Source organism: Spermophilus citellus, assembly GCF_964194105.1.
Source record: "Spermophilus citellus genome assembly, chromosome: 10".
Classification (NCBI taxonomy): Eukaryota; Metazoa; Chordata; class Mammalia; order Rodentia; family Sciuridae; genus Spermophilus; species Spermophilus citellus.
Window position 1 is genome coordinate 115,144,885 of NC_138197.1, and position 25,745 is coordinate 115,170,629.

At 36.3% G+C, this 25,745-nt stretch overlaps 1 protein-coding gene and 1 pseudogene across 3 annotated transcripts; both read right to left on the minus strand.

The window, feature by feature from the left end:
* On the minus strand, positions 1–2,235 carry LOC308657823 (thioredoxin domain-containing protein 17-like; annotated as a pseudogene). The gene has a single exon. The product of its transcript is annotated as a thioredoxin domain-containing protein 17-like (transcript).
* IKBIP (IKBKB interacting protein) lies at positions 1–25,611 on the minus strand. Of its 2 annotated transcripts, none has more exons than XM_081309987.1 (3): positions 25,173–25,611; positions 17,197–17,314; positions 1–4,461 (listed from the first exon to the last, which is right to left on the minus strand). In XM_081309987.1, exons 1-3 carry the CDS (start codon positions 25,337–25,339, stop codon positions 3,703–3,705), a joined length of 1,044 nt encoding a protein of 347 aa, XP_081166113.1. In that variant the 5' UTR covers positions 25,340–25,611; the 3' UTR covers positions 1–3,702. The 2 variants fall into 2 exon arrangements, with proteins under 2 accessions (XP_081166113.1, XP_081166112.1); XM_081309986.1 differs by lacking the exon at positions 1–4,461 and adding an exon at positions 10,069–11,998 and having other exon boundaries at positions 25,173–25,598.
* Positions 25,612–25,745: the final 134 nt, after the last annotated feature.

Sequence of the window (25,745 nt, forward strand, 5' to 3'; positions counted from 1 at the left end):
TTTTTTTAGTTGTAGATGGACACAATCTCTTTATTTTTATGTGGTGCTGAGGTTTGAATGCAGTGCCTCACATGTGCAAGGCTGTACCACTGAGCTACAGCCCCAGTCCTAAACTGCACATTTGTTGTTGTTGATAGACCTTTATTTTATTTATTTATATGTGGTGCTGAGAACCAAATCCAGTTCCTCACACATGCCAGGCAAGTGGGCTACCACTGAGCCCCAGCCCTAAACTGCACATTTTTAAATTGTATAATCTGGTGAGTTTTGATGCATGTATCTACCAATAAAACCATCATAATGATGAGGATGATAAACATTCAAAATTTCTTTGTACCTCTTTGTAATCTTAACCTCCCTTCAACTCTATCCCAGGTGCAACGGTTATTTTTTGTGTCAGTTTGACTGAGCTAAGGGGGATGCCCAGGAAACTGGTAAATGTTATTTCTGGATATATCTCTGAGGGTGTTTCCAGAAGAGATTAGCATTTCAATTGGCCTATTGAATAAAGATGACTCTCACTAATGTGGGTGGGCATGATCTCATCTATTAAGGTCCTGAGTGGAATGGAAAGGCAGAGGGTGAATTTTCCTGGGATATCCATTTTCTCCTGCTCTTGAGCATATACACCATCAGCTCTCTCAGTTCTCAGTCCTTTGAACTCAGATCCAATTACACAACTGGCTTTCCTGGTTCTCCAGCTTACAGGTGGCAGGTCAGGTTGTGGGACAACTTGATCTCTTATTTGTGTGAGCCAATTCCAAAAATGTATCTCTACGAATATATCATCTCCTATTGGTTTTGTTTCTCTGGAGAATCCTAGTAAACTAGACAACCTCTTTCTGTTACTAGATTTTCATTTTCTAGAATTTATGATTTGAATTGCCTATGATGTATGAAATGTTAGAACTTCCTTCTGTAGAGGCTTTAGCTACTCCTGTTCACATCACTACCACATATCAGCTGTGTTGCCTTGAGGCAGTCTTTGTCCAGGCTTGGCAAGGCCCCTGTGATCCACACTCATCCCTTCCCTGACCCCTCCTAGATGCCACCTTCTACCCTCTCTTTTTTTTTTAAAGAGAGAATATTTTAATATTTATTTTTTAGTGTTCGGTGTACACAACATCTTTATTTTATTTTTATGTGGTGCTGAGGATCGAACCCAGGGCCTCACACATGCTAGGTGAGCGCTCTACGGCTTAGCCCCTTCTATCCTGTTTTAGGTAACCTATTTGCTGTGTTCTGAATGTATCTATCCAAAATCCATGAGTTGAAACCTATTTAACCAACAGCAAGGTATTAAGAGGAGAGGCATTTGGGAATTGATGATGATGAAAAAGCCCTCATTAGTGAGGTAAGTGCCCTTATAAAATTGGCCTCAAAGAACTGCCATGTACATAACTACGAGAACTGTATGAACCAAAAAGCCCTCACCAGATAGAGAATCTGCCAGTGAGGAGTAACTTAAATTGTTTATAGGCTGTCCAATTTTTTTTTTAAAAAGCATTCTTTATTGTTTAGACATGGCTAATTTTCACATCATCATATACTTATTGCTACAATGAATTCAAATATGTAGTTTATTTTATACTAGACCAAACTAGGAAATCAAAACACAATTGCCATCATTAAATTTTAATCTTCAGAGAACAGCATCACCACAAGGTTGGCCTGAAAACACTCAGATTATACCAGTTTTTGAAGGTTCCACATTTAAGTAGTGTAGGCACTGCAGTTACTTTCAGTTGTTTTCTTAATTCATTATTTGGATCTTTCCAATAAGATTTTTTCTCCTACTTGGAAGTGGATGAACACATATTCTACACTAATATGCTTTCAGCCCCTCTCAAATGACTGGTTCTGCCTGCACACATTTGGGACAACAGCTTTTCCCATCGGTGTCCTTAGAACCTGTAAAGTAGGCAAAATGGTCTTGCCAAGGTGCTGTTCCACAGCCTGATTGAACTCCTCAAAGCCCAACATGCTCACCTCCTCGAAGATAGCCATGGGTACTGCGTACTGCGGTGCTGGAGAAGCACTTGTTCTGCTGCTACAGGGAGGGACCCCCTGGGGGCATAAAGCATCTGTCCAATTTTTGCTATGTATTATATAGCAGCCCAAATAGACTGACACTACTGTTTCTTTCCATAGTTTCTCAAAGCCATGAAAGACCCAGAAAGCTTTACTTATCTGGGGCCAGGACTGTGGCTCAGTGGCAAAGCGCTTGCCTAGCATGTGTGTGGCACTGGGTTTGATCCTCGGCAACACATACAAAAATAAAATAAATAAAATAAAGGTATTAGGTCCATCTACAACTAAAAAAAATTAACAGAAAAAAGAAGATTTACTTAGCTGATTCTTTTTCTGTAGCTCCTTGGCTATTCCTTTGAGTTTCTCTAACTGGATAATGAATGCTACAGTCCTGAACCCTGAGTAGTAGTCCCCTCTCCTATCCCATAACCCCCATACTTGGACTCAACCCAGGACTGCTGTACCAATGAGCTATTTTTTTTGAGACAGGGTTACTACATTGCCCAGGCTTTCCTTCACACTTATGATCCTCCTGCCTCAGCTTCTCCAGTCACTGGGATTATAGGTGTGGGCCACTATACCTTGCTGGGATAGTTATTCAGTTAGGGTCCCAACCACACTATTTTAGTCAGTTGTTTTTTTTTTTTTTTTTTCTCCTTTTTGTGGTGCTAGGGATTGAACCCATGGCCTTGTGCATGCATTCTACCAACTGAGTTATATCCCCAGCCCTTTAATTCAGCTTTTCTGTTGCTGTGACCAAAACACCTGACAAGAACAATTTTAGAGAGAAAATTTATTTAGGGCTCATGGTTTCCAAGATCATAGTCCAAAGAAGGCGAACTCCATTGGTCTTTGCGAGGTGAGGCAAAATAACCTGGTGGAACAGTATGGCATAGGAAAGCTCAGGATGTGACAATCTAGAAGCAAATAAAGACAGCTTTCCTCACGAGGAATAAAATACACACCTGCCCCTGGTGACCCACCTCTCTAAGCACACCTTATCTTCCTATAGTTAACATCCAGTTAATACCTAGCAGTGAGTTAAAACCATTTCACCTCTGAATGTTCTAGTAATGTCTCACATGATTGAGGGACACCTCATATTTAAACTACAACACACTGTGTTTCCTATCAGTCAATGAGATAAGTAGGGATTCAGATTCTGCCTTGCCCAGACTTCCCAGTGCTAGACCAGCTGATTCTCCTTTTCCCCCACCTAGTATAAGGGCATGTGTGTTTAAGAGTATGTAGGCCAGGGTGATGGATAAGGTTGTTGCTATATAAAGGTGCAAGTTTATGTTTCAGCATGTTTGGGAAATTCAAATGTTCAGTCTGTTTAAAAAATTAGGCTGGGTGTGGTGGCGCATGCCTGTAATCCGTTGGTTCTGTAGGCTGAGGCAGGAGGATTTCAAAGTTCAAAGTTCAAAGCCAGCCTCAGCAATTTAAAGAAGTGCTAAGCAATCCAGTGAGACACTGTCTCTAATAAAACACAAAATAGGGCTAGAGATAAGGCTCAGTGGAGGAATGCCCCTGAATTCAATCTTGGGAACCCCCCCTCAAAAAAAAAACATTACTGGGAAAAATAGAATAAAATACAAACTGGTTTTCATCCCAACATAACAGAGGTCCCATTTTTTAAAAAATGATTATCTCAGTCTAAGCTAAACAATGTTAAACATCCATATCAGAAATATGTGTTATTTCATCTTTAATATCCTTAATCTCAGCTTGGACCATAGTTAAGTTAGATATTTTTTCATTTAAAAAAGCAATTTCTTTCTCTCTCTGTAATAAGTCAGTAACCAATCTCCCAATGCGTAGTGTTAAATCATTTACCAATGGCTCCAACCGGGAAAAGTCCTTCTTTAGGTTATATACCTTTGGTTTTAGATCATTTGCAAAAGTCACTGTCTTCATAACTTTAGCTCTGTCACTTTCTAAGCTTAAAAATCTATCTGTGTGCTTGTTGAAATCACTCTTTAGCTCAGTTAACGTCTTCTTAACTGAGTTAATTCTTTGTGAATTTTCAGATGCTGTCTTTCGAAGTGTTGCTGTTCGATCAATACTACTTGAGAGAAGATCACCTATGTTTTTCACTGTATTTTTATCTACTTTTTCTAATTTAGCTTCCAGTTCTTGCACAGACTCTGTCAAGGATGTTACATCAGTTACTAAACCTGAAATACGTCGTATATCTGTTTTTACAGTTGTAATCTTGAGACCAACATCTTTTGCCATGGAAGTTGTACTTTGGTCTAGTTTTGTAATTTCTTGAGAAAGAGTTGTCAAATTGTTATTCAGTATATCCTGTTTTTCAGTCATCTTGCTGGACCAAGATTTCACTGCATAAATTTCTTCCTCTAGATGCTTTAGATGTACAATTATTTGAAACGACTTCAGTTTTTCCACAAGAGCTTCACATTTCTGACACTATAAGAAAATATAACACCACAATGATTAAATTCATTAAAGCCTCAAAATTTAAAATTCAACTTAATTTTACGTGCTATATTTATAATTTTTCTGCTCTTTGGGAAAGCATTTGGTAAAAGATGGCTTCAAAAGTAAGAGCTTTTAGAACAATTTATTACTAATGAATAAGAAGAAAACATTCAGGAAATTTCATAAAAAGTTACTGGATGTTACATTTTCTGAGTTACTACTTTCATACCATTGATTCTCTATATAGCAACAAAATACCCTAAATGAGACAGTGAAGTATTTACTATTTCTAGAGAAGGGAAAAAATCTCTTTCAGGTGAAATTTGGTATATTTGGGGGGGTGAGAAAAGGCAAAAGAGCTTCTCTTTTTATCCAAGTTTTTTTTTGGATGTGTGTCTGTGTGTGTTTTGTTTTTAAAACTTTCTACTTTTTAAATTTTTAACTGACAACATAAAAGGTGTACAGTTAATGAGGTACCATGTAATGCTTGATACATATATGTATTACATAATGTTTAAATTGGGTTAAAGGAAGTTATTTTACTTTATTTATTTATTGGTACCAGGGATTGAACTCTGGAGCGCTTGACCACTAAGCCACATTCCCAGCCCTATTTAGTATTTTTATTTAGAGACAGGGTCTCATTGAGTTGCTTAAAATGCTTGCTTTTCCTGAGGCTGGCTTTGAACTCACGATCCTCCTGCCTCAGCCACCCATGCTGCTGGGATTACAGGCATGCACTGTTTTATTTTTGAGATGAGGTTTCATTATGTTGCCAAGGTTGGTCTCAAATTCTTGGGACCAAGGGATCCTACTGCTTTAGTTTCCCAAGTAGCTGGGACTATAGGTGCCTGCCACCAGGCTAAGCCCTTTTTTCTGCTTTACTAAGGTTTAATTGATAAAATTAAAATTGTATATATTTATGGAGTACAATGTGATGTCTTGAAATATGTAAACACTGAAATGATTAATCATGTTAATGATCATATTCCTCACTTCACTTTTTCCCTCCACTTGTGGTGAGAACATTTGAGATACACTCTACTAGCCATTTTCAGGTAAATAATACATTATTTATTAAGTATAGTCACCATGCTATACCATGTAGTATTTGTTTTTCTGTGCCTAGTTTATTTTTTTCAACATAATGCCTTCCAGATTTATTCATGCTGTTGCAAATGACAATGATCTTCTTTTTAAAGTCTGAGTAGTATTGCATTGTGTATATATACATTTTGTTTATTGTTCATCCATTGACGGACACTTATTATTATTTTTTTTTAAATTATTTTATTGTTGGTTGTTCAAAACATTACATAGTTCTTATTATACCATATTTCACAGATTGATTCAAGTGGGTTGGACACTTATTTTGATTCCATAAATTGGCTATTGAAAATGCTGCTTCAAAGAACATGGGGATGCACATATCTCTTCTACTATTGGCTTCATTTTCTTTGGATACATACCTAGAAGTGAATGTTTCCATCATATGGCAGTTTTATTTTTTAATTTTCTGAGGAACTTCCATAATGTTTTTCCTATAGGTGTACTAATTCACATTCTCACCGAGAGTCTAAAAGTGTTTCTTTTTCTCCACATTTTGCCAACACCTTTTTTTCTTTTTGATAGTAAACATTTTTATAGGTATGAGATGTTATCTCATTGTAGCTTTGATTTTTCATTTTCCTGGTATTAGTGATGTTGAAAATTTTTTCATTATACCTGTTGATCATTTATGTTTTGATAGATCTTTATTTAGGACCATTGCCCATTTTTAAAAAGAGTTGTTTTCTGCTACTGAGTTGCTTGAGTTCCTTATATATTTTGGATATTAATCCCTTATCAGACATATGGTTTTCAAATATTCTCTTTCATTCTTCAGGTTGTCTCTTCATTCTGTTGATCGGTGTCTTTGCTGGCTGTAGATTTTTAGTTTGATATAATCTCTTTGTGTCTAAATGTGTCTCCACAGCACTATTGGGGAAGTTGAATATTTTACTGTAGTTTGAATATTTGAAATTTTATTGCACTGTGCTATCAGTTTATAAAATGAAGAGAAAGAGAAAATTAAATTTTGATCATAAGATAGGTAGTTCTCATAAATATACAAAGCTGAAATTAAAGCAAGGATGTGAATTGTCAGGTGAGACTATAATGGCATCAATTAGAAGATTAACTAAGCCTGTAGACTATGTACTGAACTATGAAGTAAAGAACAAATGCAAAATGCTAGAAATAGATCATCAATTTTGATGCCCAAAGACAGATATATACACTGTGATTACTCTGGAAAGGGAACCTCATTTGTCATGTATATCAATTGTTTGACTTTTCATTTAACTGACAGCTTGTTCTATGAAAGCATTATATTTTAAAGTAGGAGACTATTGATAGCAATCTACTAATAGTAAAGTAGTTGGATTCAACAATGTTACCGTTATAGGATGTGGTGGTATAATCAAGGACAAACTCTGTTTTGGGGAGTTTGTAGTTTAGTTTGGGAAGCAGAATGTCAATAAATAGATTATTGAAAACTCAAAAGAAAACAAAGAATAGAAAAGCAAATATTTAGGCTGAAAAACATTTTTACAAAGTAAGATGCAGTTTAAAGATATAAAAAAATTTTTTTTAAATGTGTATTTCTTCAATGTGTTTTTTAATAGGTTATCTTCCTTAAATTGTATTTGGCTTACTCTGCAAACATTTTTTGAAATTATTTTGGTTAATATAGTTTTATTTAATGGAAATAAAACCACAATATATATGTTCAGATAGTATTTTGATGGCATCTTTAAAAAGAAGCAGTTATATAGCTGTAAAAGAATTGTAATGAACTGATGAAATGGAGCAGAGAATTAATTCAAAGTAGCAACTCTCCCTCCTTGTCCCATCAAGTATGTTTTGGTTCAAAATGTATTTTAGAAATTTTCTCAATAGCTTTATACTACATTAACTATAGGTGGTGAAGGTAGCCTAAAGTGTTAATTTTTAATTTTTTTAAGTATAGAAGTTAGTTTGTGAAAATATTATTGTGGGTATATAAGAAGTAGCCACAGGCTTGAAAGAAATCAAGTAGTGATTGCAAAACTGTTTTTGCTAAACAGTATATTTGCTAAAACACAGTCTCCGAAGGGTAAAAGGAGTAGCTGACTTACTTTCATTTGTTTTATTACTAGGTTATCATTTACTAACATATTTACTCTGGTAGAGTAAATGTAGCTTATTAGCATTACTCAAATTAAGATACCTCCTTCTTATGCCTGAAGTCCAAACAATTGTTAGAGCTTTTGAAGAGCTTATAGTCTAGTTAATGGCAACATAGTAGAGAACAAACATGTTTGTCTGAATTACTGCTTTTTTATAGTTCTACTGACAGTAGTTTTCTTGTGATTTTTTTTTTCCTTCCCTAGTTGTATCATATGATAGGAGGTCCTCAGCCTCTGGAGTTGGACAGAACTTGCAGTGATAATCTAATTTTGCTGATCCTCAATTTCCTTATTTGTAAATGGGTATAATAATTACAAACCTATAGTGAGGAAAAGTGGTAATACGTGTAAAGTTCTTAGCATAGCACATCATAGCAGGCTCTCAATATAATTCTGATGATGATGATGATGATGATGATGTATATGAATCTCCTAAAAATGTTTGGCACACAAAATGTTAATTTTATCCCTTTCTCTTAGCTGGGAGAGAATTAAATTAATCAATTAAATTAATCAATAGTTGATTTAATTAACTATTAATAGCTCATAGCTGAATTGAAACAAATAGACCCTGGGAAAATTTGCAGAGCTTTTGTCACCTGAATAAGATAAGCTTGTAAAGAAATAAGAGTTGTTTTTAGTGTTTATGGTGAATTTATAGTATCATTACTGAATAATGACATAAGATCAAACTTTGATCAAGATTATAGGTTATTCAGAGGACTCCAATTAGGCTGAGATTAAACCAACATTTTTCATTATAAAATATAAAAGTACACCTAGTCAACAGCTTGTCATTAGGCAAAATTTAAGAAAACACTTATAAAAATGTATTTTTAAACTTTATACTCAAAAGATAACAAAAAAATTAGGTATTTTTTTAAAGCTTTGGTTTGTGCTAAAAATTTAAAAAATGGACTCATGACTATAATAAGTTAATTGATAATAAAGTTTATTATCCATTACAAATATACAAAAATGTATCTTCGAATATTGGCAATTTTCCTTTAAGGAAGGATTGAATTTAATGTTTGGTAAATAGGAGTTTAAGAAATTTCAAATATTTGTGTTAACTACATGAACAAAAGAAACAAAGATAAATTAAGTATATCTAAATCCAATAGCAATATTTTAAATAGGAAAATCTTCGGAAAGGAACACACACACTTCAATAGTTTTTTAAATTAAAAAAAAATTTTTTTAGTTGTAGATGGACACAATACCTTTATTTTTTTTTTTTATTTATATGTGGTGCTAAGGATTGAACCTAGGGCCTCACACATGCCAGGCAAGTGCTCTACCACTGAGCCACAACCCCAGCCCCACTTTAGTTGTTTTTTTTTTAAATATTTATTTTTTAATTGAAGTTGGACACGATACCTTTATTTGTTTGTATGTGGTACTGAGGATCGAACCCAGGGCCTCACGCTTGCTAGGTGAGCGCGCTACCACTGAGCCACCACGCCAGCCCCCCCCACTTTATTTTTTTTTTAAATTTTTTTGTAGTTGTAGATGGACAGCATGCTTTTATTTGTTTATTTTTATGTGGTGCTGAGGAACCCAGTGCCTCATACATGCAAGGCAAGCACTCTGCCACTGAGCTCCACCCCCATCCCTTCAGTAGTTTTTTATGTAATGCTTGTAGAAGTGGTTTTCATTCCCCTTGTGTTATCATAGAGCATGGTGCCCACCTTAGGTTTCAGTAACTCTTACTATGGTATGTACAAGTACATAGTAAAGTTGAATCAAATCTGGTGATAGGCAAAAATTACTTAAAAATGAAGAGCACAAGAGATCATCTGGAAGTGATGGCACACATACAATTAATTAAAAATGAAGAGCACAAGAGAAGAAATTGATGGCAACTAGGAGGCTGAGGCAGGAGGACCGTGGATTCAAGGCCAGCCTCAGCAATTGAGTGAAACACTGACTCAAAAGAAGGCTAGGGATGAAGCTCAGTGGTAGACTGCCCCTGGGTTCAATACCAAGTGTGTGGGGGGGAGGGTGCGGGGAATCACATCTATCCCTAAAATGTAGAGGTCAGAAACAATGATGTTCCAGCTAACTTTATAATCTTGTTTATTGGCATTTAAAAAAAAGCATACAAACACAAATTTGTCAGTGCACACAGATGTTTGTTTATATAACTCAATGTCTGTCTACCACAGGCCTTCTTAACTCCAATGGAGAACTTGTTAGGTATTTTTCCAAAAACTTGCAAAATTACATAATAAAACTATCACAACTACCTTTAGGAACTGCTTTAAGTTTTTGTTGAAAAAAGTTTGTGTCTAATTCCACTGAAACTGTATTATAAAACTGAGATAGTTACTGGCAAAAAGAAATAAGAACAGAACTTCCAATGCAAATATATGATGTAATTGGCTACATTAAATAATTTTAGGTAAAATAAAGTCAATACGTAAAATAAATTTAGTCCCAAAAGTTTGGGGGAATCCTTAATGACATACTTTTAGTCATCATAATTATCACTATTTATCATTATGTTGCCACTTAAAATAAGCCACAGGCTTATTGGGTATTTTTATTGTAACTAGACCAATTTATTTGGAGATCAGGTATCTAGCAAACTCAAGAGTCTAACACAGTTAGAACCTTAAAAAAATCTAGTATACAAAGATATTCTGTAAGTTCATACTTTGAAGCATACACAAGTAATAAGAAAGGCCTTAAGTAAGAATTTACTCAATTTAAAAATCTTGCAAGTATTTGTAACACAGTTTAGAACCTTAACAAAAAGTAAAATATTTCCTAGGTTTTATAGTTTTCAGAGAGTGCATATTAATTCACAGAAAAGTCCCAGGCTCATCTTCAGGCACATTATCCTTTATTTTAGATAAAATTCCTCCTTTTCTTTTTCCTTTTTGTGGTGCTGGGGTTTGAACCCAGGGCCTCATGTGAGGCAACCACTCTAGCAACTGAGCTTTATCCCCAGCCCCTACAAAATTCCTATGGACTTGACTGTCTGGACTCTTAGCCTGCAGTGAATTAACATAGGAAAGTGAAGAACTGACTGAGGCAGACTTGTTACTATCCAACCTGAGCAAGATCAGGTGATAGAAAAGATGTAAGGAAAACACAGGTTTGAAAAATAGCAAATTTGGGTCATTCAGTGAATTGTAAAAATTCTTCAATAGTACCCAGATATAGCAAAATATTTGGATCCAATATAATAGGTGAAATTCATATTGATGTTCATCAACTATTGGGAAAACATTTAAAAAACTGAGTATATCACCTTAAAGACAGATAAATATAAACTTTAGAATTAATTATATTTAAAATGGTTAAAGTGAGGTTTAGACCTTAAAAAGGTAAGCTTTGATTATGTGGATAAATCCATTGTGTGGACTTCTCATTTTTCCAATAAAGTGAGGCATAACACTATAACTCAAAAACCATGGAACTAATTGATTTATGCATAGTTGAATGATTCATCAGAATACATGCAGTGATTTTTTTTAAAAATCATCGATTCCTTTATTTTCTAGCTTATATTCTTCTAAAGTTCCCTTTTCTCTTGTACTGGAATATGTTATAATATCATGAACTTTTCCTTTCAGAACATTCAGTTCATTTTGCATCTTTAAGAGGCTATTATCATACTGAAGTCCTTCAAGGGTTTTCTGCATCTCCATTATTTCAGATACAGCTTTCAACATATCATCTTCCATATTAAACATCTGCATAGTGAGGTCTTCCATTTTCTTTTCTGTTCCTATCAGATCCTGAGAGACTCTGAGAACAGAGAGAACAGCACTTTCAATTGTTGGCAAATGAGTCTTGCATTCTTCAACTTTGGGTTCATAGCTGGAAAGTTTATTAGTCAGATCTTCATCTCTGGCAAGGAGAGCATGCTGTTCCTCTTCTAACTTCTCAACTGTTTTTGTATCAGAGCTAAGCTGCTCTTCTACTCTCAGAAGATCCTCTTCTTCTTGTCTTTTTACTGTTCTAATATTTCGTTCTGTGCTATCTTCCAAATCTTTTAGCCGTTCAGTGAGTAATTTTATTTCTTGCTCAGCTGAGTTAATTTGGACAGTAACTTGAGAATGTATATGTTTTGCTTCTGATTTGAAAATGTCTGTATTATCATTCATTTCTGCTAGGCTTCTCTTCCAGAAATCTGTAATATTTTGGAATTTCTCATTAAGCTTTTGCATCTTTTGAGTGAGCATCTCTTCACTGTTTTGAATGTCATGCATGAATCTTTGGAGGCCGGATACTTCCTGTTCAAACTGGGTCATCAAAGACATGGATGATGTAGCTTCCTGCAGGATACTTTCAGTAGACTCAAGCTGCATTTGTAACACAAAACAATTCCCAAGGCTACTTAATACTTTTTATATTAGAGACATATACTTTTAACAATTAGGAGCATAATAAATGCCAAGTTCAAATTCTGACTAAAATATTCATGACTAAAATATTCAAGTATGTCAGAATCAAACAGACAAACATTTATTACTTTCATGGTTCTTTTAACAAATAAATACAGATTAGCCCTTTGCCACAAAAATATAAACCTAAATTTATAATCCTACGTTTTTTTGTTTTTTGGTACTGGGGATTAAACCCAGGGGCACTTACCCACTGAGCCACATCCCCAGGCCTTTTTTGTGTTTTATTTAGAGACAGGGTCTCACTGAGTTGCTTAGGGCCTTGCTAAATTGCTGAGGTTGGCTTTGAACTTGTGATCTTCCTGCCTCAGCCTCCTGAGCTGCCACCATACTTGGTGCTATGATCCTAAATATTTGTGCTTTGCCATGGAAGCATATTCAAGAGAAACATAATGTAAAAAGAAAGTCTGAAGTGTATCACACTGTCGTCTTTTTCACTCAAATGGAGTTAGTTAAGATGTCATGTTAATGGTTATTTGATTTTTTAGAAATTGCAATTTAGTGTAAAAATATGTTATTTTCCCTAAAATCTATGATTCTGGAAGAGTTTATGCTTGAAAAAAATTTTTCTTAGGTCAACCTTTTATGCCTAAGGTACTAGAATCAGATCTCACAAAGCAAATATGAATTTAAAAAAAAGTTTAGTGATAAAGAATCGTAATGCAAAAATAAATAAATAAATAAAGTTTAGTGAGACAAGTCACAAATGATAAAGTGTTGTAAGTATCAGCAACTGATATTAAGCTCCTGCTACACCTCTTCATATATATCTGGACTATGAAGACCAGTTCTGGTCTTAATTAAGTCTATATTCACATAGATAATAACTTCATAGATTATAGAAATGCCTAGAAATGATCATTAATATATCAAATGTTTGTAGAATTGTGTTAAAGACATAACACAGTTCTGCCTTTAAGCAGTTTAGTTTAACTGGGGAAAAATGCATTTATCTGCATTATAACAGTGATTTTCCATCTATGGAAGCACCTAGGTGGAGACTCAACCCAGACTTCAAAGATCAAGAAAAGATATATTATAAAAGAAGTATTATCTAAATATCTGCTTCCAGTCATTTCCTCTCTAAATAATCCAACATACTACTATTACTTAAATTTTTAAAAAACTACTATGCACAGTATGGTACAATAATACCTTTCTTTGTTGATGCTTCCTAATACTTTCTTTTTTTTTTTTTTGGAGGGGGGGGTAGTACTGAGATTGAACCCAGGGTGCTCTACTACTGAGTATGCCCTTTTATTTTGAGACAGGGCCTTGCTAAGTTTAAGTTGCCCAGGCTGGCCTTGAATTTGCAATACTCCTGCCTCGACATTCCGAGTTGCTGGGATAAGAGGCTTCAGCCACCACACCTGGAGTCCTAAGCTTCTAAAGAAACGTCCATAGCCATAAGCCTGAGAGTGGGAATTATTGTAGCATCTATTCATGTACTTTCCAAAGTATAGTTCAAAATTTTTGAATGTTCACTCTGTGCCAGAGCTAGTGCTAGAAATTTTATAAAATATAAACACAGCATAGTTCCTGATTTCAAATTTGATAGGGGGAAAGTATTATGGATCTTCTGTATTATATATTCTATAGTCTCAATAAGATCTATCCAGCGTCTTCTATGAGCTAGTTTCATTTCTAGGTGCTAAAAAAATAGCAATAAAAGATGCAGTGTTTGCTCTACAAGGAGTAAGGGAGACAAAGAAATTAACAACAAATCAGAATGGGCTATGATTAGTGTCACTGTCACCAAATAGGGGTATGAGGAGGTCCTTCCAAGGGTGCAGTGAGACCTCAACTTGGCCCAGGTGGGCTCTTGACTTACTCCACTGAAAAGAATTGACGATGCATTTATAAAAGACAGTAAAGCAAAGATAGATATATCCCAAAGGCAGGGTGTGGATGCCCCTTGTTTTCATGGCTTTTTTCTTCTGGGGCATTATATGCTCATCTTTCTCATGAGGCAAGAAGAAGAGTAATACACCCAGAGTTGAGCTCTCTGACTATATGTAGTACTTTCTTGCAGAGTCCCAGGTACGCTTTTGTAAAAATCAAATCCCATGTCAATCATTTGATATTTGGCATTCAGAATGTTTTTTCCAATTTAAGCAGTCTAGCCATAAATCATTTGTGGGTACATTGTATAGGTCCTTGAATCTAGTGATATTTAAAATTTAAATTGATTATGCTTTTGTTCTAATTGATCTGGTGCAGTCATACGCTGGAAGTTTTGATCATCTCACTAGACACAAGTATAGCTGGTCATGCTCCTAGATTTGGGTCTCTAATCTAGTAAAGGTTTCTTTTTTTCTTTGTCTGAGAGCTCACCTATCTCACTGTGACAGAAGTAACCCAAGGAGCAAAAGACTGTAGAGGAGAAATAAGTCAGGAGTACAATAAAGAAAGGTTTAAAAGTGACTCTGAAGTCTGACTCATTAGTAGACTGATAAATTAGATAAAGAAGATCTGAAAGCTTCTAAAGACCTTTCAGGAAGAGATACATGTCTTGTGTTTTTTTGTAGTCCCCATTTCTCAGAGAACAAAAAACACATTTGTTGATGTCTAGGAAGAAGGGCAGACTTTATAAAAGCCTTTTGGGCTCATCCCATTCAAAACCTATAGTATTTCCAAGTGACAGGTGGGAACAATGTGCAATAATAATACTAACTAATAAGATAAGACCACTCTGAAATGTTTTTTAAAAACTATTTTAATGCATTCATGTAGCCATAATACAAATTCCTTTAAAAACCAATTCTGAGATATACTTGTATGTTGGTAATTAGCAGTATTTTGAAGAACTGAGCATCTTAATCTAAGATGTTTTCCTGTGTAAGCTGTTCATCAGAACATCACTGTAATCTTGAGGCAATATAGCCCAAGTAAACAATCTATTTTTCAGTATAATAATCTCAAGCTTTAATTTGCAAATTATTAAATGACTGATACACTACAATGGTATAGATTGGCTCAAGTGTTAAAGGCTTGCAGCAATGTTCAGAGGTGGGAACTTTTGGAAAGTGATTGGATCATGAGGGCTCTGATATTATCAGAGGATTAGTCACTGATGAATTCATAACTTAATAGGCTTTTGGGAGGTGGTGGAAACTGCAGGAGGTGGAACCAGTTAGAGGGAGTGGGTCTTTGCGGGCAGCAAGTCCTGGGTGACTATATATTGATCTTAGCTCCTTCCTCACTCTTCCTCTTTCTCCTTCCCAGATGCTCGGATGTGAGCAGCTTTGCTCCTTCCACACCTTCCACCACAGTGAACTACATTGTTTCTGGCTCAGAAACAATGGAGTCAGTCCACCATGGACTGAAACCTTCAAAGTCATGAGTCAAAATAAATCTTTCTTCTTGTAAGTTGATTTTCTCAGGTATTTTGTCACATCGATTGAAGACTAATACATCACAGTAACTAGCATTTATGGCTGCCAATATATTCTAATAGTTTTTCACTTTTTTGAAAACAGCCAATACCTTACCATTATTTGTAGCTGAAAGTTTTAAAACAGTTTGCATATATATCTCATCCTGTTATTTCTCACATAATGAATGCTGAATAGAGGCCAAGGGAAGTTCAAGTAATTTGTTCCAAGTAACCGAATTGTGATGAGAGCCCACCTCTAGTTGTTTTTCCCTCCTACTGCATTATGCTGACTTTTAGGGCTAGCTTTGGGAAAAGGCAGCTATTATTAAAATACTCCTAGAAAAGAACTATAAAAAGACTGAATACTTCTTGGATTCAATGATGATATTTTAAAAATGTTTCAAAATTTTTTTGTCACCAAAATATTTTATTTAAAAAGGAAATCTGGCTTTGTTCAAAATTTATTTTCAATAGCTTTTAGTTAAATATATGAATTCTAGTACCTGAAATTTTTCTTTCAGTATTCCAGAGTGCTTATAACCAGATTCCAATTTGAGCCCTATGTCAAAATACCAAGTCCTTTTCAGTTTCTTCCCAGAAGCCCATTATGCTCACCTTTTCCATGGAATCCTCTGGCATGCATAAATCACTCAATTTTCATTCATGACTTTTTTCTTCTGGGGCATTATTTGCTCATCTTTCTCATGAGGCAATAGGGAATTAGACCCTCCATCATGTCTGTCTATATTAACATCTTTACCACCGTGGTGCCAACCACACGCTGATAACATGAGTAAAGGTTTAGTGATGGATAGATGAACAAATGTGTTTCCCAGTGATAGCTTGGTCACTGCTAGCCAGATACAGCCCACATGATCACAGTGGATCCTCTTCTGAGAGATGTGGGAGTGACAAGATGGTTTCATATTTCTAAGAATCACAGTAAATAATGCATCTGCTGGAAATCATTTGCAATTTGAAGACACATGTCATATACATGGTGTTATTTTTATTTATTTATTTTTTTTAGTTATAGATAGATACAATCCCCTTATTTTATTTATTTATCTTTTTGTGGTGCTCAGGATTGAACCCAGGGCCCCACACATGCCAGGCAAGCACTCTACCACTGAGCTACAGCCCCAGCCCCTACAAGGTGTTATTTTAATTTTCATTAGAACTCCGGCCATAGAATCAAAATTTATGTTTAGGCTAGTTATTTTTTTTCTGACAGACCTGTTATTTTTATATGCATATACATACATTCTTAAAATGTGGAAAGAAAATGATAGATGATCTATAAGTGCTATTCATATTCTAATTTTATATGTAAAGCTCAACCATGTTTTCATTGCTCGGGTAACCTGACACTTAAAAAAATTAACATCATATCAATATGAACCTATCAGTCTTTTACTTTTTTAAGTTTTAAATTTTTTAAATTTATTTTTTTGCAGTGGTGATGATCGAACCCAGGGCTTTGCAAATGCATACTGGTCTTTTTCAACAGTAGACATTGTTATATATAAAAATCCATGTCCTTTTAAGGTGCAATATAAATCCAAATTGGATCAGAGGAAGAATGTCAAGAGGTAGGAAGATCAGTGAGTTGAAATAGTAACAATTTAACACACAGGAAGAAAGAAGTTCTGAGCTGGCATAAAGGAAAGCTAGAAGAGAAATAAAATGGGAAAGTCTCCCCAAATAAATTAATAATTACCTTTTCTGAAATTAAACTGATTTCACTTTGAAGTCCTTGGAACTCCTTGCTTTCCATTTTCAGTAACTGGTATTTGTTTTCTACCTCTGCAAATTTTTCTGACTGTTGAAATACAAACCTGGGAAAGATTAAAAGAAAAAAAGTCACTATGGCCCTATTCATATTCATTTAAATTTGAATTTCAAAGAAGTATTATACCCACTTCTGGTAAGAACATAAATTCTGGTAGCAAGCTGTAATTTTTGTCAGTTTATTTCATTTATAACAGGCAGATAAATACTATGTGATAGGTACTGCTTTAACTCTTGACAAGAGTAAACTCTGTCCTTGTTTACATTTCACAGCACAGTAAGACAGTGTGATATCTGTAATAGATGTATGTACAAACAGGAAACATTTTGGAGAAAGTCATGGTAAACTATTTAGAACAAGCTCTTTGATCTAAACTATTTTTCTCAAAGCCATTTTAGGACACTTACCTAGAAAGTGTTTTTATAGGAGAAACAAAAAATGTAGGAAAAACAAAGATTATCTATAAAAAGTACTTAAAAGCTAAAATGTAGAAGAATAGACTCATGAAAAGCAAAAATCATGATTTGGAAGAGAGAGAGGTAATTGTGATTAGAAGGTGCAAAATACTGGGGATGTGGCTCAAGCGGTAGCGCGCTTGCCTGGCATGCGTGCGGCCTGGGTTCGATCCTCAGCACCACATACAAAGATGTTGTGTCCGTCGAAAACTGAAACAATAAATAAAAAATTCTCTCTCTCTCTCAAAGAAGATGCAAAATAATAGAAGATGCATGAAAATGAAAGGGAGCCACTGTCAAGGTGAAATACATATGTAATGCAGGTATATAAACCCTACAATTGATTAGACTCTATAATACAACTCATGTAGAGCAGTTCAGATGTCATTCTAAAATAGAACTGAAGTGGGCCTAGTGGCACATACCTGTAATAGTTTTTATTTGAAAAAATAAAAATGACTGGGAATGTAGCTCAGAGGTAAAGTTCCTCTGGGTTTAATCCATGGTGACAACAGAAAAGATGAAAATAATAGCACTTAGAGGTGTAATTCAGTGGTAGATAGTTTGCCTGGCATGTGAGAGGCCCTGAGTTTGATCATAAGATTAAAACAATAATGAGCCTGGCACAGTGGTGTATGCCTGAAATCACAGTGACCCAGGAGGCTGAGGCAAGAGGATTGTAAGTTCAATGCTAGCCTCAGCAACTTAGTGAGGCCCTGACTCAAAAAGTAAGAAGGGCTGGGGAAGTGACTCAGTGGTAAAGCACCCCTGGGTTAAATCCCCAATACCCAAACCAAACCAAAATAAAAACAATAATAAAGTTGGAATATATTCTTCATCAAACAAAGGTAGAAGAATAAAAAAGGTATACCAATCTTTAGGGGTTAAGCACCCTAAGTTCAATCTCTGGTACCAAAAGAGGGAGAAAAAAATAGCAATGGAGCAGGACCAAGTGAAGCACTTAAGTAACAGTACCTAGAAGAGTGGTTCAAAAGCTCCCCTGTATCTTGGAATCACCTGGCAGCTTTAACAAATCTTATACCTGGGCCTCACCCACAGAGATTCTGATTTAATTGGTCTAGTATATGACGTGAACATTGAAAATTTAAACAGCTTCAGAGGTGATCTGAATGCACAGCATGAGGACTACTAATTGACCATGTTTTGTAAATTCATTTCCATTGAAATGAACTTAAAACACTTAAAGATTTCAAAGACTTCAAAGAGAAGTAAAAGACTTTTTTTTTTTAAAGTGTAGCTGACTTGTGTATTCTTACAAAGGCAATGGTGTTTTGAACTCATAAATGATATCTTTAGACTTCTCAGTTGCTAAAGCTAAAATGGATTCTTCTGTTTTTTTTTTTTTTAAGAGAGAGTGAGAGAGGAGAGAGAGAGAGAGAGAGAGAGAGAGAGAGAGAGAGAGAATTTTTAATATTTATTTTTTAGTTCTTGGCGGACACAACATCTTTGTTGGTATGTGGTGCTGAGGATCCAACCCGGACCTCACGCATGCCAGGCGAGCGCGCTACCGCTTGAGCCACATCCCCAGCCCTGGTTTTTTTTTTTTTTTGGCTTTTTAAACCAACAGAATGTTGGACGAAATTTTTCTTTTCTTGGGGTACCAGGGATTGAACTCAGGGGCACTCAGCCTCTGAGCCATATCCCCAGCCCTATTTTGTATTTTATTTAGAGACAGAGTCTCATTGAGTTGCTTAGTGCCTCACTTTTGCTGAGGCTAGCTTTGAACTCGAAATCCTCCTCCCTCAGTCTTGAGAGCACCTAGGATTACAGCATGCACTACCTTGCCCCATTGAAATTTCTTTTGATGGTATAGATTAATGTCAAGAGATACTTAGTATAATTTCAGGTTATATAATTAGCACAGATTCTCCTGTGTGTCAACATGAATTTTATTTTTTTTATTTTTATTTTTTTAAAAATTCTCCCATGTGTTCCTTTTCTTTTTCCTTTTATCTTTTTTTTTTTTAAGAGAGAGTGAGAGAGGAGAGAGAGAGAGAGAGAGAATTTTTTAATATTTATTTTTTAGTTCTTGGTGGACACAACATCTTTGTTGGTATGTGGTGCTGAGGATCGAACCCGGGCTGCACGCATGCTAGGCGAGCGCGCTACCACTTGAGCCACATCCCTAGCCCCTCAACATGAATTTTAAACAAAACTTCTGGTTATTAGAAAGCCTTCATTTCCTAATTTCTTTTCTTTTTTTTTGGTACTGGGTATTGAATCCAGGGGTACCCTATGAATAAGCTACATCCTCAAGCCTTTTTATTATTTTTTTTTAACAGTCCACTAAGTTGCCAAGGTTGGGCTTGAATTTGTGATTTTCCTGGCTCAGCTTCCCAAGCAGCTGGGATTATAGGTATGCAACACCAGGCCTGGCTAGGTTCATACTTTTCAAAGATGGATGGGTAGACAAATTTAAAATATATATATATATATATATATATATATATTGTGTAGATGGACACAATGCCTTTATTTTATTTATTTATTTTCATGTGGTACTGAGGATTGAACTTCAGTACCACATGAAAATAAACATGTGCCTCACATGTGCTAGGCAAGCACTCCACCACTGAGTTATAACTCCAGCCCCAGACGAAATTTTTTATCCACTTCTCATTCTTGAATTTTAAGATACCCACCCAACCCTCAGTATAGGTTTGGTTGAGGTCAGCCTAAAGAAGTAAAAGCTAATTTTAGGGGCTAGTTTTATCATCCATACTCCATAGTATTACTTCATGGATTGATTGTATAGATCAGCGAGTTTATTCAGAGTAAAATCATTATAAAAAAGACTGAATCAAAGTTGACTCACTATAAAAATGCATTACAGGATTTTCAATTTTATTAAATATTTTAATGTTGTCTGTCTCTGGACTTTTCAAATTCAAGCATTAAGTAAAAACTTGAAGAAAACTGTCACATCAGTAGAGATACCATTTTTGATGTTAACTTGTAAGGTTTTTCTCCTCTTATGTTTAACCTTTCACAAAAGTAAAAAAGTACAAGATTCAACCTTGCTACATATGAATAGTGCATATAAAAACATGCACAAAGTTGACTTATTGATACTAATGAAAAAATGAAAAGTGGTCTGCATGGTATTGATAAGGCATAATACATTATAATACATTTTATTTCCATTTAAATGTGCCGCACTATTCTAAATGCTTGATCAACATTAATTCACTTAAAATTAAGGAAGAGAATGACTGATTTTCTAGTCAAGAAAGTACCTAAGAGAGGGATGCTTCAGTTTTGAAAAACCAAGTTTTTTCAATCTGGCATCCAGATTTGAGCCCAAGGTGCTTCATTTTCTTTTCATGAGTCAGAGGCATATTCTAACAGAACCGTTTCTAATCTTTTAGGTGAGTGTGAAAGACCAACAATTAGGGTCTGCTGAGTGGTAGAGCTTCTAGTGAAAGGAAGAAAATGACTAATTCTGGATTTGGGGGATCTCTATTTCTAGAGTCTGGTCTTATTTTGTATTAGTATCAAAGGAAGGGTACATATACAGGTTAAGTATGTAGCTGGACCATCTTGGCTCTACCACTTATTAGCTATAGTAACCACCTTGGACAAATTAAACAACTTTTGCTCATTTCTTCATCTATAAAGCAAGGGTAATACCTCAAAGGGTTGTTACAGGGATTAAACAGGTTCATATTTATAAAAGTTCATAGAATAATACCTAGAGTTTAACACATCAACTATTCTATTTAAGTACATTGGCCCTTTCTTTTTGACTATTTTGTACAACTTTTTTTCCATCCTGCCTATGTGTCTATGGTTTATAAAGGAGCAGATTACCTTCTGTTTACCTGTACTTGTCAGCTAGTCCTATCTCTGTCTCCTTTGAACATTAAGCATAATTGGGGTTGGAGTTATGGTAAATGAAGTATAGAACAGATGGATTAGACCACTTACAGGTTACTAAAGGAGCATCATTCTCTTATCCTACTTTGGGATCTCTTCTCGCTATCACATAGGTAAGGCCCTGAAAATGTTAAATGTAGGACAAAGGTTAATTGGCTAAATTTAGGCCTTCCAAAAGGAATCTTCTTCATTCTATCATAAACCATTGCAATCTACAGAGACCTCATACAGATTTAGGGCTCTTTAGCCCTAATGGTCTACTGCCTCTGTATGGCTTCTTCAGAATTGTAGAAGGTAGAGACAGTTGATTGAAGACGTAAATACAGGATTTCCTTTGGCTCTTATTTCAACTTAATAATGACAGAGGCAAATGACTAAAGGAAGGTATTATAAACCTTCTGCAAAAAATTTCTAGTGTCACTAGCAGGGTTGGTACATACTTAACCCTATATTTCATACCATCTACAGCTTCATTTTTAGTACAGAACCCAATATTTAGAAAAACACTGAATATATTTCATGTTTAAAGTACAATCCTGTTTTAAAGATAAAACTCTAATAACAATAATAGCAAAAGATCTAGAAAAAGTTAGCCAAGATTATATAGACAAAGTTATACTGGACGATAAAGGAAGAAAACCCTAAATATTGTTTAGAGAGCTTTTGAATTCTTCTACACAATTATAATGTCATGAAAATCTTTTATAAAAGCAATTTATAATTTGTTGAAATTTCCAGAAGAAAATTAAAATCTTCACAATGGAATTAAAAAAAATTATTTTTTGTACTGGTGATTAAAACTTTACCACTGCACTATGTCCACAGCCCCTTTTCTTTCTTTTTTAAAAATTGGAAGCCAGGAATGATGGAGCACGCCTGTGGCTCAGAAGGCTGAGGAAGGAGGATCATGAGTTCAAAGCCAACCTCAGCAAAGGTGAGGTGCAAAGCAACTCAGTGAGACCTTGTGTCTAAATAAAATACAAAATAGGGCTGGAGATGTGCCTCAGTGGTCAAGTGTCCCTGAGTTTAAACCCGGTACCAAAAAAAAAAAAAAATTGAGACAGTGTCTTGCTAAGTTGCTGAGGCTGCCCTCAAACTTGTGATCCTCCTGCCTTATCTTTGTAAATTGCTAGGATTATAGCTCCAGTTGACTGAATTTCTAGGTAATAAATATCCTTGTGTAAAAGGTTTTGTCTTGTTTAGTAACTTCCTTTTCAATTTTCTGAAAGCAGAATCTCTTCAATTATTTTATCTGAAAATTTTCTTTTAGAAATGAGATATGCAAACTGATACTGAATTCATGTCTTGGGCCACTCCAGTATTTATTATCAAGTTGATGTATGATGATGTATCAGGATTTTATTTAGCAGAGAGAAGATAGGAAAACAACACACTTTTAAGTTTGTTATGTGTTATTTCTGTTTATTTTTCAAACAAGGACCCAAAGACTAAGATCTGAAGATACTCATATATTGTGATGCCTTGAAATCCTCCTGGGGCACAAGGGTTCAGATTTTCTCAGTGAGACAAAGTGTGAGAGGATGCATAAGCAGTGTTTATAGGTACACATATTCACTGTTATATTTTAACAACTGAATAGCGTCAGTTAAGTTACCATTTAATAAGGATTTGGTGGATTGAGTTTTTGAAGCTAAAGTATGTGTTCTAATGGTAAAGATTTCAACTACTTTGTTATAATTCTGTGCTCTGAAAGTATTTAAGAAATGGCAAATGTTTGCTCTTTTATTTGGAGAATGTTTGCAAATGTCTTACCAGGATAAAATTTCATCCCCAAATTTACCACGAATATTTTGCTATAAATAGCAAACTAAATGTATATACTCAATTCTTGTGGCAAAAGATTTCTCAGGAGCAACTTAGAGTCAACTATTTTAGTACAGTTGTAGATTCTGTCCATTTAAAAAAAACTTTTTTTTTCTTTTAATGGTGCTAGGCATGGAACTCAGGGCCTCAAACATGCTGACAAGTGCTCTATCACTGAGATACACCTCTAATCCTAAAAATAATTGATTCAGTACTAAAAAAATTATTTTTCAAAGTCATAGCTCAGATGAAATCTTTCAAATGAATGTAACATGTTTTTGTCTTTCTACAATAAAAACAAAAATCCCTCATAGCAAATTCCTTAGATGAAGCATCAGCTTTTCAAGTTTTAAAGTTTAGTTTTCTATTAAGTTTTCCCCCAGGACATAATCAAATTATTGAATGGCAGCCAGGCATGGTGGCGCAGGCCTGTAATCCCAGTGACTTGGGAGGCCGAGGTGGGAGGACTGCAGGTTTGAAGCTAGCCTCAGCAACTTAGGGAGGCCCTAAGCAATTTAGAGAGACCGTGTCTCAAAATAAAACATGATGGATCGCGGGGCTGAGGATATAACTCAGTTGGTAGAATGCTTGCCTTGCATGCACAAGGCCCTGGGTTCAATCCCCAGCACCCGTTCCCCCTCCACACACACAAAAAAACAAAACAAAACAAAAAAAACATGATGGGGGTGGGGGAGGAATAGAAGTTCCCTGGATTAGACAAACAGGGACAAAGGGAATGGAGGGGATATGGGATATAGAAGCAACTTATAATTTGTTGACAGTAGACTTAATCGGACATAACTTTCCTATGTTCATATATGAATACACAACCAGTGTGTCCACATCATTTACAACTTAGTTGTAAAACTAAAAAGAATAAAAGAGTAAAACATAAAAAAAGAGTTGGGGATGTAGCTCAGTAGTTAAGCACCCTGGGTTCACACCCCAGTACCAAAAAAAAAAAAAAAAAAAGTCTAGATTAAAGGTCTGGGGTTTCTTCTAGACTTCTATCACTTTGGAAGGTTGTGAAAAATGGAGGAAAATTCTATTCAAGTGTCAGTGTTGTTATAAAATGAAACAGATTATCTCGGGAAAATAAAACAACTAGTTTAAAGGTTATTTCTAATATTTATTTTCCCCAATGACACCAGTATATCATTATTTGTTTGGCTTAAAAACTACAAATGTTTACACCTAAGTAGCTTCACAGTTACGGTCAAATCTGTAACTTAGGTTTTATATTCAAACGTATGTACATTGATGGAAATGAGAAACCCTCCAAATTTTGCCATTAGCATTAATGTCTGTTGAACTTTCTTTAAAGTTGCAAATGTTTCCATCAGGTATTTTAGGGACAGCTGGGGTGGGGTAAATCTTATCGCGGAAAACGGTTTATAAAAACGTGAAAGCTTCTGACGTGTAGCAGAAGCGTGGCTGAACCTGCAACGCTTAACAAATGACTGACTGGTTCCCAAATTTTAGGCTCAATTCCAGTTGAGCGAAGAGGGGTACGTTTCTAGCCCGGAAGAAAAATGAGTTACAAGGAATGAGCGAAAGAAAGAACAAAGTTGGGCCGTATCCTTCCTCTGCGATGGAGGCAGAGAACAGAAGCCGCAGGCCGGGGGATGCAAGGTTAGCAGGATGTGAAGCCAGGCGACGCAGGACGGGACCGTGACCTGGAAGACCCGGGCGACGCTGGTTGGGCGCCAGCGGCCCGCGACCACTTACCAGGCCAGGCCTAGGCACGTCCCCAGCGACAGCAGGCTCAGGCCGGTCCTCGGGTCCGCCCAGCCGCCCCCTTGGGCCTCGGGGCTCTTCCTGCCCTCACCCCGTTTCACGGGCTCTGCAGGGGCTCCCTTAGGCCCTGGCTTCTTCCTACTCTTCACCTCGGACATGTCTGGACGCCCTGAGGACAGCTACGGCGGGGCGGCTGTTCACCCACGCGACGGGACGTGGCCGGCCTCCACTTCTTGGGAAGCCTCGCCCCCTTACAGACCGGGCAACGCCCAGAAGCCAGCTCCATCCCTCTCCCGGCCATCCTCGCTCCTTCGTCGCGCCTCCCCGCCTCCGGGTTCCTCCAGCTGAGGAGCGCTGCGGCCACACCTCCCGCTTCCTCTGCGTAATTGCCGCAAGCGCGAGGAAATCGAAGCTCGCGGGCGCGCGCAGGCTGCCGGGACTCCTGGGCGCGGGGCGGGGCCGCACGCGCCACGTCGAGCCCTCTGCTCCGAAGAACGCGGCGCGCCCTGGTAGCGTAACCACGCCCCCACCGAGGGATGGGAGGGCGCGTCCCTGTGCGCGCGC